General features: G+C 38.8%; 1 protein-coding gene across 3 annotated transcripts in view; it reads left to right on the top strand.

Annotated features, from left to right (window-relative positions):
- Positions 1-17,933, top strand: part of PAX3 (paired box 3) — a 99,793-nt gene that overhangs the window by 58,924 nt on the left and 22,936 nt on the right. For all 3 annotated transcript variants that reach the window (XM_055287864.1, XM_055287863.1, XM_055287862.2), the window contains exon 5: positions 8,535-8,740. In XM_055287864.1, the coding sequence (XP_055143839.1) occupies positions 8,535-8,740 (206 nt within the window). The remainder of the gene's footprint in view (positions 1-8,534; positions 8,741-17,933) is intronic.

Raw genomic sequence — 17,933 nt, 5'->3', positions numbered from 1 at the left:
TTACTATAGATAGCAGCCCTGGCTCTTAATTTTAATTATGACTGATTTTTAAGCTCTTGGGTGGGGAGAAAGTTCTTATCACGGGAGACTATTCTTAGAACGCTGTTAGCTGATTAATTAGTAAACTAATCAGTTTTCCTAATTAAATAGGGACACATTTTCTTGTGGACTTTCCTCTCTTTTTCTCTTTGGAATGCTTTGGTGGTAGTTACCATGGTGTTTTAAAAAGCCATTAAAAACAATTGCAAATAGAGATCTTTTGCAGGAGACTGTAGGAAAGGGCGATCTCATTCGTGTTGAAAAGGGAATTCTTGTTACACACATATACACACATACCTCAAAATAAGGGGGTTAAGAAGCCACTGGGCTAATTTGGGTCAGTGTTAGGGTTCTCAAGCCAATAACGAATTCCTCCTTCACTTTAAGCCTTTGAAAGGAGTTGCTTAAACAGGTATGGGTTAGTGGGTATTTTGTGGCTCCTTTAAGCAAAATGTTGCTTGTATGAGTGGTTGAAAAAGACACCAGCATGGTTTTACATAAACATACCAGTGAATACAGCTGCTAAAAATAATCACTAGCAGGGCTGCATGAACGAATGAAGGAGAAATAAGCCTTTCTTGTTTGCTGCTGTTGTTAGAAAGGAGGACTTTTCAATGACCAATGGTTAGGTGGTGGCTTGAGAGAGAACTCCATTCAGAGAAAGTTTCCTCAAGGAAATATGGATAGAAATCCTGCACACACCTGAAACTCAAAATTCTGGGAAGCTTAGGATATTGGGGGGCTTTGGGACTGCGCAGCTCAGCACTTCAGAGGTAGCTTGCCGTACCGCCAGCCTCTGCTTGTCAACTCTTATCTTAAATAAACACCCGATAGTCCATGTTGTGCATTAAAAATAACTCCGGAGCAACGGAGCACAGGGCCAGGCCCTCCTGGACTGCCCCCGTGGCCGGCCATATTCATAACCAATCTGTACTCTCCTCCCAGGGCAGCAGGCACTCGGGGAGTTGTTGAGTGTCAGGGTTTATTTGTGCTATTTTGATTAGCCCCAACCTGGCAGGAGCTTATTTTCCTTCTAATGACCTCGTGCTGTGAGACGGCAGCTTCCGAGGGAAGGGCTTGGGTCAGAAGGGAGGGGAATAGCGTTACTTTTCTCCAGCCAAAAAATAGGGGACTGCTGGGCAGGAACAAGAGTAGGTAAATGGCTGGAGGGTCTTAATTAGATTTAGTGTTCTTGAAAGAACTTTGCTAAAGAAAGCCCAGCATATACTTGCCAAAAATTCTATTTTTTTTTTTTTTTTACACTTGCTAAAGAGTCTTTTGCTGGCACATTTCGGGGAGAAATCATAGAAGGAATAAAAACAAAACGAGATCCCTTTACCTACCCCTCACCACCACCAAATAGACCATTGAACAGGTTATAAACCATCCCTCCCAGTTTATCAACTAACAATTGTTTATCAAAATAACAATTACTCGGACCCTAGTTCTAGGTTAAGAATTCCGGAAAGTTCAATGTATGGCTTGATAGTTACACAATGTACAGTTCTAGCTACACGTTAAAATTTTATTTTAAATCTCTGTTTTCTTTTCCAACTGCATATCTGTTTTCTTTCCTCAACATATATATAATTTTAAAATAATTTAAAAATAACATCGCTGATTACTTCTTAGCTTGTGAATTAATGTGGAAGAGAAGCTTCCAGGTGCTGAAGTCTCTCAACTGACTTGGATTAACCCCTACTGTGTATCCATTTCAACCTCCCCCCTCCTTCCCTCTCTGAAAAAAAAAACCCACCCCAACCTCCCCTTTCTCATCCACTCCAGCTTTCTTTGTGTCTCCTGCGCCCTGCCAGGCAGGTGTCAGAACCCTGAATGAGGGTAAATGCCCTGCTGATGGATTCCACAGATGGAGCGTGGAAATTGGTAGAATAGGCCTCAGCCACAGGCCATTTCTTGGGATCCAACAAAAGCCTCCAAATAAGTCAACAAAAATCCCAAAGATCACAAAGGGAAAATGTCATTTGTCATTTACTCTGGGTCTGCAAAGGAATATCAGTCTTGCCTCACTCCTCCTGACTTTCACCCGAGTAAACACGAGAGAGGTCATTCACATCTTTCTCAGCGTAAAAGGGCTGCTTCAGATCAGAAAACAGTTAGTTGTCCCATTGTACCCTTCACGTTGAATGGCAAAACTCACAAGCACAGGAAACCTTCTGCAATTAGCCAAGTAGGTGCATCAAACTTCGAGTTGACCTGTTAAAGACCTTCGGAATATACTTGCGAAATACCCTTAAGTGATCAGACTCGCAGTATAAAAAGGCTTCATGGAGCTCTCAGGAAGGATTCTTATTTTTATCTTGTTCTTTTATCAGTGAAACACAGCTGCGAGTAAAAGTGCTGACAAATCTAGCTCAGAAAGATTAAAACCGACGAAAAGACCATCGGGTTTGGTATGAGGCCATCTTATAGTAAATAAACTATGACTAGGAAGTTCAGCCTCCAGAGATCCCTCCACCTCCTCCCGTGTCTGTAAATCACGTTGTATTATATCTAGGGCAAACATAGAGTTTAAATGGTTGTCATGTTTTGATTCTTTAATTATTCAAATGAAACGTCTTGCTGAGAAGAAAGACAATGTACCAAATTCATGCTTGTGAATTATTTTGTTTCTCCATTTTTTGCCTGTCTCCCATCTCTGAATTATATTTGTCTGAACACCAATAATTATAGAATTCCACATGACTAAATCCCTATAAAATTGAGGCAAGATTTCATGTATAATAGTGTTAACTAGGATGAAATATTTCCCGAGGCTACAGAGGAGGTCACAAGGGGCTAACGGACAAAGACATACTCTCTAATTCTGTAATTCCTTCTTTAATTAAACTTCATGGTTAGCTCGCTGGTGGTAATACTTTTGCCTTCTCCTCCCAGTTTGATTTGTCTCTGAAGGAAGAGTTTGTAATCCTGTGGGGGTATGACAGTTGCCCTGTGCTTGATCCTTTCTTTCTTTTTACTGACAATGTCCATTTTCCCAAGTGTAATCTTGGGAGTTAATGTGAGATCATTAAGATAACTAAAAATTTGGCGCCTGTATCTAAAATTAGCTTGAGATCAAACTTTGTTATAAAGCACAGAGTTGAAATACTTTGGTGAGAGGTGATGTTTTCCAGTGATCACACTGGAGTTTCTGCTGAATAAACTGAGATTATCCTGATATGTTTCCAGTTATTCCTTCCTGCACTTTTGCTTCAGAAGACCATTTTAGCCCTTGATAAATTTTTATTACATTCATTGTAATACAAAATACCAAAATTAAAACTTTAATAAAGATATAAAATGAATAATCAGTTCACCAGCTTATGATTATTGGCAGGTTCCAGACTGACCCTAGATATCAATGGTCTGTGATGGTTCTTAGTAAAGACTGCAAATGGTCCGATGAACTACTTTGATTTCTTAAATCCATTTAATATCTTGGCAAAGTTGATTTATTTCTTAGTGCCTTATTGTTGTTTAAAAACTATACCTTGGAAACATATAAAGATTTAAATAAGTGTTGAATTGAATCCATTGGAAAATTGTTTGGATAGATGTGTAATATTGATCCAACTCTAGTAGTTCTGTAGATTTCATTTTATGCAGGGCAGTTTTTGAAAATTTGGGATAAATGGTAGCAATAGTGGTGATTAGCTAAGTCATTGATATCTGAATTTCTGTTTTTGTTCATTTCTGTTATTCCTCTTCAAAAGAACTGTGTGTGTGTGTCTGTGTGTGCATGTGCATGTGATAAAAGACTCAACACTCATTTAAGATACTCTAAGCTAGAAGCAAGCCAGCAAGTATGTCCTCTGAAGTCCCATAGATCTGGGTCAAATTCTATCTTCCTTAGCTGTATGAACTGAACAACCTCTTGGAGTCCCAGTTTCCTTTTTCTGTACAGTGGGATAAGTACCTAATTCCTAGGGTTGCTGTGCAGTTAAGGGGGAAGGGAAGGAAATCTTCATCCTCCTGGAAAGCGTTGCTCTAGGGTCATTGGTGACATTGAGCTAAACTAATAGGTAAGCCAGATAATGGATTGTAAAGGGGTTTTAATAATAGAGTCAAAAATTTCTAAATCTGATAGCAGTATAGATTGGGATAAAATCTGCAACCGTTTTTGCAATTTAAAGCAATGAAATTTCCATTTAGAATGCTGTGCCTGATGTATTGATACAGATTTTCTTATGAGATCTATTCTGGAATTTCAAATTTGGGAACGGTATCTCAATAATAAAGGAAATTTTCTTTGTGAAGGCATCTGTAAAATATGATTGAGCAACTTAAGTGTAATTTAAAATCTTCCCTTAATATTAAAGTTGTACAGTAGTAATAGTCCAAAGAGTTTATATTTAATCTAATTGTTGTATCCTGGCAATTTATTAACTCATTTACACAACAGTCCTGCTAACACATTTGTGGTTTCCAAATCATAGCATTAGATATTCTACAGAGAAAAAAGATATAATTTCTTTCTATTAAGCTTCCTGAAAGAAGGCCTTGTTTTTACTTTCCATGTAATATTTAGAATTAGATTCTTTGTATCTAGGATCAATTGGTTCTAGTAGCTTAAGTAAAACTGAGTATGTAAAATAGATGAAATCCAGCAAAACGGGCCTCCTATGTGCTCTTAAAATGGGATTTAAGTTTTAGATTTGTTCTTGGTAAAAACTGGATGATTCTGCCAGTTGGTGTGAATCTGTAGTCCCAGCTATTTGGGAGGCTGGGGTGGGAAGACTGCTTGAGCCCAGGAGTTTAAGACCAGCCTGGGCAACAAAGCAAGACCCTGTCTCTAAAACAAACAAATAAACAAAAATGAAATGATTCAAATTGAGGTGATGATTGTGAATCAAGTACTGTACCAATAAATTTTATTTCTATTGAATGATATAAGAAATGGTAGTATTTCCATGTTTAGAAATAGCTAGTTTTTCCTAGCTGGCAGACTAATCTTGGGTTGCTGACTTTACATATTTTAAAGCCCACATCCCTTTGGGGTTTACAGATGGGGAAAAGTTAGAATTATCTTGTAAGATTGTGGCTTCATATTGCCAAAAATTATCTGGTTTCTCAAATAAGTTTCCAGCTGAAAAATCAGGCAAATCATTTCCTCAACATCTTCTGAAATTATGCTGTGTGGTGGTTTTCCCAGTTAGATGCAACCTTTCCATTGCTTTTGAATAAACAGTCTAGAAGTAAGAGTAGTGATTTGTAAGCTTGTTAAAGAGAGTTTTATTTTTGGTGGTAACGGCTGTCCTATTGAACTCTTAAATTCTGAGACTTTTTTTTTTTTTTAAAGAATCACCAGGCCCTGCTTTCATGGCCTATATTTATACTCAAAGTCAGGATCAAGGGAGCTTTTGCCCTTCTCCTCCACTGGAAGTTTCTGTCCTCCCTGAAATCACCTTAGGATACCTGCATTCCCGTTTGACAGATGTACTGTCCCAAATTCTGAGGCTTTTACATTACTAGCTATGCTAGTTTTCATCTTTAAAAGAGCCCACAATCCTCTGAAAAAATTGGTAATCATTCTTCCAAACAATGCAGGTATATAAATACCTGCTAAACATTCAACGTGATTGTTCAGGCCTCACAGACTTCCAAAGCCCATCTGAATAGACGTTGGGAGATGTCATAAGAGAAGAATTTCCATTTTAAAAATAAAGGTGTAAAACAGTGGCAAATAAATCAGTGTTGGAGCAAATCTGAAATTTGCCCCACACTTGGCATTCATTCAACGTGTCCTTATTGAGTGCCTACTGTGTTCTAAGGGTTCCAGCAGTGAACAAGGCAGAGAAGGGCTTTGAGCTCACCCAGTTTATATTCTGGGGAATGCTGATTGTTAAGGTGAAACACCGTGGTCTTGACCCTCAGGATTAATTCTCGCTGGTGCTTGTAAATCTAACCAGTCTTTTTCTTCAGAAACTAGAGATGATTTTGATTAATTGACCTGACAGTGCATGGCGCATCATATTTACTTGAAAGAATTTAATAACCCCAGAGACTCCCAAAGGAAACATGAAAATTTCCACATACTATTATCCTAATGGGATCATAGTAAGAGAATGTGCAAGCAAAGATTTAGGGTTCTCTTGGGCAGAGGAAGCTTTCAGTCAGTCTTTAAATGCTATTGACTGTTTCACCTGAATTCACTTTGGAAAGAAAGGTTAGAAACTGGAAGCACTGAAGGAAAATGTTTTATGGAAATTTGTCTTCTTAGGGGAATATGTAATTTGTTTCTTAGGGAGCATATTGTTCACAATTTAAAAATATATATGTGGGAGTGACTTTCAGTTAATTGTGGCAGATGTATTTTATAGAGTTGAAAATTTTGAGAGTGGCAAGAATTAATCTAGAATATTCTATAGAGGTGGTTCTCAGTGTTGTCTGGGGTCAGTAGAATCAGCATCAATCACCTGGGAATGTGTTAGACATGCAAACTCTTGAAGCCCACCTCAGATCTACTGAATTGAAACCATGGAAGGGGATCCACCCGTCTGTTTTAAGCCCTCCAGGTGATCCTAATGCTCCAGAAGCTTATGAAACACTGCTCTATGAGTCGGCACAAATTATTGCTCATTTAGTTTAGCTTACATTTATCAATCATACATGCATATAAGTTGCATTGGGAGCTTTTGGAGTTTATAATGCAATGCATGGCGTAATTTTTAGCATGTTGTCCTTTAAAATATTGCCATAACTAGAGAAAGTCTGGTTTTCTTTCTGTAAGTTAATAGTAAAATATCCTAACATAAGATTTATGTTAAATGAAATAATTTTATATTAAATTAGATAATTGAAAAATCAAAAATAATATCTAACACACATTAGGTGCATTATATGTAATACTTCTCCTTTGTTTTATGCACATGTATTTGTTTTCAGGTATATTTTAAAAAATTTATCACATACACTATTAATTTACTGTATTGCCTCTTAGTTTCATAATATTTAGATGTGAATAAAGTATGGAAGTATTAAAATGTTAGAAAACTGAAAATCACATTTATGGGTTCATTTTGGATGTGTACCATTTGGGGCAGTTTAAAATTTCTACTGAAATAGAATGAAATTTTAGATTTCTGTAGGGCAGAGTTAAGTTGGAGTTTAAGACAAAAGAGAATTAGAAGTATAGGACTTACGCATTTTCACATTGCTTCTAGCACCACCTTCATTTCCCCAGGTTCTATCAGCCTGAAGGTGCAAATGAATTAGAGTGACATTGACATTAATAATCTACAATTTTCTGGCTTACTGTGGCATTTGCTGACAGTAACCTCGGCCCCTTCTTTACAGGATCCGTTAGTTATTTGGGGGAATTTTCAGAGCACATTTGGATATGTTCAAGAGTCAGGCTGCTCTGGTTCCCCCTCTAGGCTCAGGGTCTACGGCCTGATAACCCTTTGACAGATCTTTGCCCACTACCCCAGTATCTGGGGTGTCGGGAGAGGGCTGCTCTTCCTGCCCACAGCCCTGGTCTGATGCATTCTCCCTCACACTGCAGAACCCTCTATAGCCAGCGTTGCTTTATTACTGTAAGAGTTCACTTTGCTATGGGATCCCTAATGCATTCCTAGCAGAAACAGGGAAAATGCCTGCTCCACCCCTGCCCTCATCAGATTCTGGCCTGGAAATGGAACCACTTGTGCCCAAGTTTTGCTAGTTGCAGCCACAGATTCAGACCCTGTTCTTACGAGAGTACTAACCATATTGTATCACTAATGTAATTTCTATCAAATTTCCCACTTCCTCCTTCTCTTGCCCATGTACCTGCCCACTCAATTTTGAAATTCCCTTCCACATGTGAGTACAGGCAAATACACACAAGCTTTGTGTGTGTTAGGCCACCACACGGTGGCTTCAGGGGCATTTTTGTCTTACACAGTTGCTCAGGGCCACACACTCAGAATGGCCCTGGGATTGGGTTAATGATCTGTTGTTGCCTTCTTCAACCTCATAATATTTTTTTACAAAAGGGATCATACTTTTTTTTTTGGCATTGGCTTTCTTAAATAAAGCAGCTGTCCTGGACAGACGCCCACCTACTTAGCAGAGACCCAGACTCTAAACTTCGGTTAGGGACAGTTCACAAGCACCCATTAAGTAGTAAGCATAGGGCCATACAAATGGAATAAGGCCTGTCCCTGTTTTCTAAGAGCTCATAATTGGCCTAGAATGACAGATGCTATAAGCAATTATTTCTACCTAGGGGGCAGAAAGATAGAGTAGGGGAAGAAATTAAATATTATTTAATGATGCAGGACTGCATGGGGGTGGGGTGCTTGGTGTCCATGGAAGACATTGGGAATGCACTGTAGACCAGGATTTGAATTATTCTGGGTTGGTTAGACTTGTTTTTTGATCCACATTTATTTTACTTTAGGTATAGGGACCACTGTAATGGGGTCTTGCAGTTGGAGAGAGAACTTGGATTCAATCTCAGTTTTATTTTTTTGATTCACATTTTATGATTTTTTTTTCCTCTGTGCTTTTAGCCTCAGCACCTCAATCAGACGAAGGTTCTGATATTGACTCTGAACCAGATTTACCACTAAAGAGGAAACAGCGCAGAAGCCGAACCACCTTCACAGCAGAACAGCTGGAGGAACTGGAGCGTGCTTTTGAGAGAACTCATTACCCTGACATTTATACTAGGGAGGAATTGGCCCAGAGGGCGAAGCTCACCGAGGCCCGAGTGCAGGTACTGTTGCCCAAACCTCTGTGTCCTACTTCAGTCCAGACAAGAAACAAACAAGCATCTTCTCATCTAAAACATATGTCAACCCCCACCAAACATATATTAGAAATGGCCCTTTACTAGGGATGCATATTATTAAGACTTTGATGATTATTACTGACAGAATACAACTATATCATTTACGACACACAGAAGTCCACCACTTCACGTGACTAACTCAGCATTTCAGGAATCCTTATTATACACCAGCACTATATGGACTTTGGGGGCGATACACAAGTAAGAGCAAATAAATTTTGAGTGGTTACTCTGTCCCAGGCACTATTTTAAGTGCTTCACATGAATTAACCCATTGAATCATTATTAAAATCCTAAGTGGGTACTATGATTGCTCCTCTCCATTTACAAATAAGGAAACTGAGACTTGGACTATATCAATAACTACCCAAGGTGGCATAGCTGCAAAGTGAGTCTAGAGATAATTGGATTACATACGCTTCATCTCTGTGACCTTTCAATTATGAAAATGTGCAAAGGTGCATAACGCAAAATTCCTTCATTTAAGGATTTTATAATTAAGAAGCATTTCAAGTAATGATATTACTTAAAGAACATGTTGAATTATCTTTTGAACTCTTAGAGGTGCTCTGAACCTCTGGAAAGGCTACTTAGATGTAATATGTTTCTATCGAGTATAGCATAATGTTTTCATCATTAATGAGGAACTTCTTCCTGGAGTTAGTAAAACAGTGTTTGAAAGATGGCAGATATCTTAGGGTATCCTAGAACTCCTCACTACCCTAGAAGTTAAATTACCTTGTCTGCAAATATTGTGTGTTATTTCCAGAGTCTTAACTTGCAGGCTGGGGACTCAGCAGTGGACTAATCAGTTGACATGGTCCCTAGATTGATCAACACGTTCATAGATGCAGCTAATTAACTCTCCTATTACAGAATTTTACAGAAATAGTCTCTTCCAGGGTGCAGAGCTCAGACAGATTGTTTTCTTCAAACTTCTATATGATCATCATAGTGCTAGGAAAGTCAAGGAATGCTAAGATCAATTAAGACAGTTCTCTCAAGGAGCTGCAATCTAAGAAAGGTAAAAAAAGTAAACATACAAATAATTTAAAAATAGCACAGACGTGATAAGTGCAGAAAGAGAAAAAGTGCAATGGAGTTGAGAAGAGGAAAGGATGAGTTTTTTTTTTGTTTTTTTTTTTTTTTGTTTTTGAGATGGAGTCTCACTCTGTCACCCAGGCTGGAGTGCAGTGGTGCAACCTCAGCTCACTGCAACCTCTGCCTCCCGGGTTCAAGCGATTCTCCTGCCTCAGCTTCCCGAGTAGCTGGGATACAGGTGCTTGCCACCAGGCTTGGTTGATTTTTGTATTTTTAGTAGATATGGGGTTTCACCATGTTGGTCAGGCTGGTCTCGAACTCCTGACCTTGTGATTCGGCCGCCTCGGCCTCCCAAAGTGCTGAGATTACAAGCATGAGCCACCGCGCCCAGCCTTTTTCTTTTTTTTTTTTTTTTTAAGTTATACTTTAAGTTCTGGGATATATGTGCAGAACGGCAGGTTTGTTACATAGGTATAACACGTGCCATGGTGGTTTGCTGCACCCATCAACCTGTCATCTACATTAGGTATTTCTCCTAATGCAATCCCTCCCTAGCCTCCCACCCCACAACAGGCCCTGCTGTGTGATTATCCCCTCCCTGTGTCCACGTGTTCTCATTGTTCAACTCTCACTCATGAGTGAGAACATGCGGTGTTTGGTTTTCTGTTCCTGTGTTAGTTTGCTGAGAATGATGATTTCCAGGTTCATCCATGTCCCTGCAAAGGACATGAACTCAAGGGATGAGATCTTGAAGGAATGAAGAGAGGTACATGAAGAAGGCAGATTTAATTTTTTTTTTTTTGAGACACGGTCTCATTCTGTAGCCCAGGTTGGAGTACAGTGGTACAATCACAGCTCACTGCAGCCTACACCTCCTGAGCTCAGGTAATCCTCCCACCTCAGCCTCCCAGATAGTTGGGACTACAGGTGCATGCCACTATGCCTGGATAATTTTTTGAAGAGATCGGATTTTGCCATGTTGCCCAGGCTGTTCTTGAACTCCCAGGTTCAAGCGATCCACTTGCCTTGGCTTCCCAAAGTGCTAGGATTATAGGCATGAGCCATTGTGCTGGGCCCAGAGGGCAGATTTAAGATGAACTTTCCAGGCTAGATAGATATTCATTGGGCCAGGTGCATAAGGAGAATATATTAGTAATAGGGAATTATATGAGCAGAGGCAGAGAGGTAGAAGTGGTGGGCTACATGTAAGATGACCTTTCTTTTTCACTCTAGTCATATCGGGAGAATAGTTAGTTTGATTAGAATGTAAGAAGTGCTAGGGTGGTGGAAGAAATAGGGTTTGGTAGCTAGGCTGAGGACATCCTGTGGAGGTCTTGGGTTTCAGGCTAGTGAGCTCACATTTGATGTGACAGGGAGTGGGGGCTATGGCATGAGATAGGTAGCAGCAGTGGGAATGGCAAGAAAGAGATGGTGGTGAAGGTATTCAGAGGTAGAATGGTCAACCGATTGTGTAATCTAGAAGTGGGGAGGAAGGTGAGTGAAAGGAAGAGTTGTAGATACACCAAGGTTCACAGGGCTGATGTTTTAAAGTTGGGAAACCTACTATCATTGGGAAACAGAGTGTTTCTCCCCACCACACAGTGTAGAAATAACCTTTATTAACTAAGGCATAATATTTCAATAGAAAAATATTTTAATACAGTATTGATATAGTAATATTATATAATATAATACTATATAAATATTATATTAACATAACATTAATTTTACTATATCAATATAATGATATTAATATGCATATTAATATAACAGTGGGGAGAAAAAACCTGTATCACAATCAAATGGGCAGACAAATTAAATTGTATTATAATAGTATAATATTATATATAACAGTGTTATAAATAATATGTTTCAAATCTACTTTGCTTTTATTATAGTTCTGTGATTACCTGCAAATGTTAGGTGAGGTCCAATCATGCCTCTTTTGAGTGGCCACTATATTCCAGGATTTGGCACCTGTCCTCTGTAACTGGCCAAGCCCACCTACTAGATCTGTTTTTTTTTGAGACAGAATCTCACTTTGTTGCCCAGCCTGGAGTACAGTGGCTTAATCACGGCTCACTGTGTAGCCTCGATCTTCCAAGCTCAAGTGATTCTTCCGCCTCAGCTTCCAGAGTAGCTGAGTCTACAGATGTGTGCCACCATGTCTGGCTAACTATTTTTCTATTTTTTTGTAGAGCTGGGGTCTTGCTATGTTGCTCAGGTTGGTCTTGAGCTCCTGGACTCAAGTGATCCTCCCTGCTCAGCTTCCCAAACTGTTGAGATTACAGGTGTGAGCCACTGGCACTAGATCTATTTTTAAAATAGGCCGTGTATCAGCTCTGAACTCAATGTGAATAAAAAAAATATACATTTATTGTAAAGAGATCAGGCAAGGAGTGTGACGGAAAACTGAGGTGTGTTGGATGTTGCTCTCTTTCATTCCTGCCTTTGTCAAAATTAAGGATGGAGACAGAATATATTTCAAACCCATGTAGCTTATACAGCACCCAGCATTCTCATCTGGCTCAATGAATGTCAAAGGATAATAATAATGGCCCATTAATTTTCACAGGACATGGGATCAAACCAATAAACAGTAGTTCATACTTTTCCATATAGTGACCTCCTCTTCGAAGCAGGGCCTTCATTAACGTAACAGCTGTCTTAATGTGGCTTTAACCCGGTGACTCTTGACATTCCTTATGGCTTCTTTAGTTCCCTTGAGACACATCATGGCTTGCACCACGGCTGTGATCTATAGCCTAACAAATTCCCTAGAACACCCAGCATATGGATCTTTTACTTAACCCAGCAGGAAAAAGAAGGGAGTAGTTAATCACTGATTAAAATGCCAGAAGAAAATCCTTTAGTTTTTAGAGGATCTGGGAAAGCAGTAGCCAAGTCAACTCAGTTTGAGTGATAGCCAGAAAGTGTGAGTTAGTTTAATTTGGGGCACCTGGGAAAACCAAACACGAAACACCCCCCAAACCCCAAACCATGTCTACATTTCATTTTTTCCCCCTGAGGAAAAATATTTCTACACTCTTCTAAATAGAGATGGGACTAAAGCTATAATAACTTTAGCCTCTGTCAGTGTTTTATATAAATTCATTTAGGCTGTAGCTGTGTTGAGTTTATCATAACCAAATCTGAGTACACAGTGTAAGAACTGTTGTATACTAATGACTATTTGCCTAGTAATAATAACACTACAAGGTTTTTTTTAAAAAAAGATGATTTGCCTAATTCATCCGTAATGAGGGTAGCTGTTATTAATATTATGCAAATAATGACAAACATCAAAGTTTTGTGGGGAGGAATTACTTGCAAAATATTAATTAATTAATTATTTTTTGAGACAGGTTCTCACTCTGTTGCCTGAGCTGGAGTGCACTGGAGTACAGTGGTGCCATCTCCGCTCACTGCAACCTCTGCCTCCTGGGCTCAGATGATCCTCTCACCTCAGCCTCCTGGGTAGCTGTGACTACAGGCTTGTGCCACCACACCCAGCTAATTTTTGTATTGTAGAGACGAGGTTTCACCATGTTGCCGGGGCTGGTCTCAAACTCCTGGAATCAAGCAATCCTCCTATTTTTGGCCTCCCAAAGTGCTGAGATTACAGGTGTGAGCCACTATGCCTGGCCCAAATATTTAGGATGTGCAAAAGTTTTAGTAAATATTCCATCTAAGAATCCCATGAAATAAGCAAGTAGCATCCTCTTTTACCATGAAGACAATAGAAGACAGAAAAAAAAGTTACTAGGGGAAATAGAATTTAACTAGGAGTCAGATGATATGGATTTTGTTCCCAGTTGACAAATGTGTTTTGCTGAGCAAGTTACTTAATCTTGCTGGAATCCTTTTGGACTTCAGGTTTTAAATTTTTTTCAATTTTAAAAAATATGGGGTTGGTTAGATCGCATGATCTCAGCTTGGGTTCATGCCCCACCAGGATAATCATGGATGGACTTCAGGAGATCTGGGAGATTTGAGATTTGTACACGAAATTTTGCTCCTTTGCTTGTGTATGTGTATATACAACTGTTAACTAGAGAAAGGGCCTCTGGCTTTCATTATATGCTCAAATAACCTTTCTCCCATGCCCAAATTAAAAACTAGTAGAACACATGATTTCTCAGGACCCTTATAGCATCAGTAATTTAGGATTCCCAAAAAATAACAATGGTGATTCCCAAGGGTCCTGAGAAATCATGCATTTTGGGAATGACCCAAATGCATGATTTCTCAGGACCCTTGGGAATGAGAGAAAGGGAATGAGAATATGGCAGAATCCTTATAGCATCAGTAATTTGGAATTCCTAAACAAGCACCATGGTGATTTAAAGCCGTCTAACTGATCTGTATAGTTCAGAAGTTCAGATAGGTATAGAATATCCTAAGCTTCATAATGAAGCAAACATATGTTCATCCTGAAGCTCTCTGCAGGAGTTTGCTTTTGGGATGTATCAAGATGCAGTTGAATGTGCTTTTGTGTGTCCATGGTCTTTTCACATGCATGGGAGCATGGTGTTCCTCCTGTTCAATCTTGCCCATCCTGTTTCCAACCTGCTCTCCAAATAGTGGCCAAAGTTGGATAGCTGCAGTGATAGGAAGGCTGGGAAAACCTGGTATAGAAAGAGAAAGGAGGTGAGAGTGAAGGAGAAGGTCCAGGGAAATGAGCAGCTTGCCCTGAATTTCCCTACTTGGAAAGTACTGTACTTGGCACTTCAGCATTCGACATCCCGAGTCTAGTATTTAACCAAAGGATTTACGATCTTGTTGCGAATTCTCTTTCTAAGGATTAACTATTATATTCTCTCCCCATTTTTCAAATTGCATTTGAAATAATCCGTCTTGAATAATGTAAGCTGAATTGCCTGAGAACACCACCAAAAATGTGAACCAGTAATTTATTGATGGGCAAAATTAGTCTGACACCATGGGACAATTAGCACTAATCCATGAAACTTGGAAGCAAATTTGGCCTAAGCCTCCATTCAAGTCAAACTGGCTTTCAATTATTTGAGGTGTTCTCTGGGCACTTTCCTGTTTACTCACAGACACAAAAGGCTTTGGCTGGACACCACAGAGTGAAGGAAACAAAACAGAGCTTCAATTCTTGGTTTTCTCAGATAGAAGTGTCAGTGTGAGACTTTTTATTTAATAGCTAGCATTTATTGAACGTTTAATATCTCCTTGGTATTCTTTTGAATGCTTGGATTGCATTGTATTTTTAATAGTCACAACAATATTGTGAAGTAGTTTTTGTATTCCTCATTTAGCACATGGGAAAACAGAGAACCCCAGACATTAAGAAAATTGTTCATGGTCACAGAAGTATTAATATAAGTGAGGAGCTGAGACCCAACTTTTGCCTGGTCTGCATTGCACACATGTGAATAAGATGTATTGTTATATCTTTACTGTAGAAAGTACTAGTTTCCCCACCACCCCCCAACTTGTAATGTTGAGAGTCTGAACAAATTGGTTTGCTTACTCATAAAGAGAAAAAGTTATGAACATTTCTTTTCTAATTATTATCTTTTTTTCCTAGTTATCATGATGTTATGGAGCTCTTTCAACCAATTTAAATTTTGTTTCAAAAAATCATTTGACATTATACTACTAGAGAAATGCATCTAAAGATCATTTTTCAAAGACATAACATATGGCTTTACGGAAGGGCTCAGTAGAGAGACACACAAATTGGGAAGTACAGGGGGCAGCAAAAAATGAACCAGGCTGCAGTTTATCAAATGAAATAACAACTTGCTTTGAGGGAGACTTTTGATGTAATATTTTAATGCAATGATAGGCAATTAACTGTGTATAATAGTATAGTAGGTTACTGACAAATTTGTGCCTCCTGCCCCCACTTCCTTAACATGCCAAGTGTGATGTGGAAGGCCAGATAATCTTGTATGGGGATAGTAAAATGACATTGAATTGTAGATCATAGAATTTCATTTAAAGGTGTATAGCCAACTTTGTAAAGCTTGTTCTTTCCACCCTACTGGCAAAGACATTGGGTGGTAAATTTCTGTTCTCTCCTAGAACATCAGTCATAGGCCAGTTTGCCTCTGTTGCTACTGCTATTCTTTTCAAAACAAGGGGAAATTTCTAGAAAGTGTAACTACTGAGTTATAAATATGTATATTTTAGATGAACTTATTCAGTGTTATACACTCACACATGCCATTCTGTAGATTATCCATTGATTGTATGTTAGGAATTAGTGATACAATATTGAAAGAGTTATCTAAGACTTAGGAGTATCAAGAAAATTTCAGTGAAATGTGGGCTGATAACATCCTCCTAGGATCACTATGCTTGGTTGGTTCAGGTATTGAAAGGGAAGGTCATTTCTAGGGTACTCTTTTTAGTCTACTAAAAATAGAAAATTTGTCTTTTTTGAGTTTCAAAACATAAAGAAGTCAAAGACCAGTTCTTAATTTGCAAAGTTAGTATGTTTTTCCTTTAATACTTCTTTTGGCAAATTCAGCTGGTTCTAGGAAATGCAGAAGGCTGGCAATGGTAAGATGATAAAAAATCAGGTTAAATGGCCAGAGACAGGCAGGCCAGTCCTCACTAAGCCCTGGTTCTCTCAGGAAGAGCCCTCTGGATTTATTTAGCCAAAATTCAAACAACATTTAAATTCCTTCCTTTGGGAATCTCTTGAACCTCTTGCTGAAGGTTTGTTTTTCAGTAAAGATTTGCTTCACAACAATTTCTCTTCATTTTTTATTGTGGATATAATAGATACTGTATTATAAATATAAGGACTTTTTAATCCAACTCCTGGTGAGTTTGCTCAATGTCTTTGTTACCTATTTATATCATTTTAGAAAATATGAAAACAAACCCCCAAACCCTTATACTCTTACTCTGTTTGGATTCTGTCTTTTGAAGGTATTTGTAGAAACTCATGATGTTTCTTCTTTATTATTTGAGCAAAGACATTTTTGTTTTTAAAAATTGGGTTATGGTGGAGTTAGAATGAACCTTGAGTCAATAGTAACTTGAGATTGATGGAGAGATCAGGCTTCGCCACCCCTGGGTTTGCTTATCTAAATGTTACAGAAGGCAAGTGGCACAGAGAGATTGGCAACAAATCTGACAACAACCGAAGCGTACCTTTCTGAGTTCTTCATAAAGGGTTTCACCAGTGGAATTGAGCATAGTAAATCTTCATGAGTGAAGTTACATCAAAACTTTTGGAAGTCCAGTTCTTCTCCCAGCAATATAAAGCTGGAGATGCACTGTACATCGCTGGTCTAGATAGTTGCAGAGGACTACCTCATCTGAGCCGGGAGTACCTCCTTAGTCTTGATGTATTATAATATAAACTACAACCACCGTGTGTGGTATGGTACAGTGCACTCAGGCATGAATATGACCCTAATTTCCCACCCTCAGCCTCCCAAGGCTAACACAGTTTGTTCCCAGAACTTTCTTGAAAATGATTTTCTTACCCTGATGCCTTTGGGAGCCGTGGTAACAGGCACTCAGACTTGCAGTGAGAAAGCACAGTTGATGCAGACCTGAAATTAAGTGCTGTTCATGGTTCTATTACCCCAGGTGGCAATTTATTAAGTTAAATAAGACTCTAATTCAATTATATATCAACATGGGAAAATATTAACTTACCTCGTTTTCCTGTTGGAAACTTAAGGAGTATTAAATGTTGATGTTTTGAGGAAATTCAAACAGCTTTCCTTACCAGTATCTTGCAACAATGACAAGAGAAGACAAAACTGTTTTCAGACAAATGCTTGGGTGAGTACCAAAAGTTTGAGCAAATCTCTCAGCAAAGGATTTATTAAATTGAGCTCTCCTGCTCCAGAAAAATCTTTTCCTCCCCTCTTAAGTGATCTGACTTTAAAAATTACAATTAAGTTGCAAAATTGTTAACAGTGCTCTGTAAGGAAATCAATTCTCATCTTCTCTTAACAAGCTGGCCTCCTGGAACAAGCCTCATCTGCCTGCCCTGTATGACAGGAAGGATGTCACTTCCATCTCAAGCGATTGCTCGTCGAAATTAGAATCAAACTTTAAAATGAGCTGAAACTTTTTG

The sequence above is a fragment of the Symphalangus syndactylus genome, chromosome 8 (assembly GCF_028878055.3).
Source record: "Symphalangus syndactylus isolate Jambi chromosome 8, NHGRI_mSymSyn1-v2.1_pri, whole genome shotgun sequence".
Taxonomy (NCBI): domain Eukaryota; kingdom Metazoa; phylum Chordata; class Mammalia; order Primates; family Hylobatidae; genus Symphalangus; species Symphalangus syndactylus.
The sequence above is the reverse complement of the archived record's forward strand: the minus strand, read 5'-3'. Positions and strand labels throughout refer to the sequence as shown.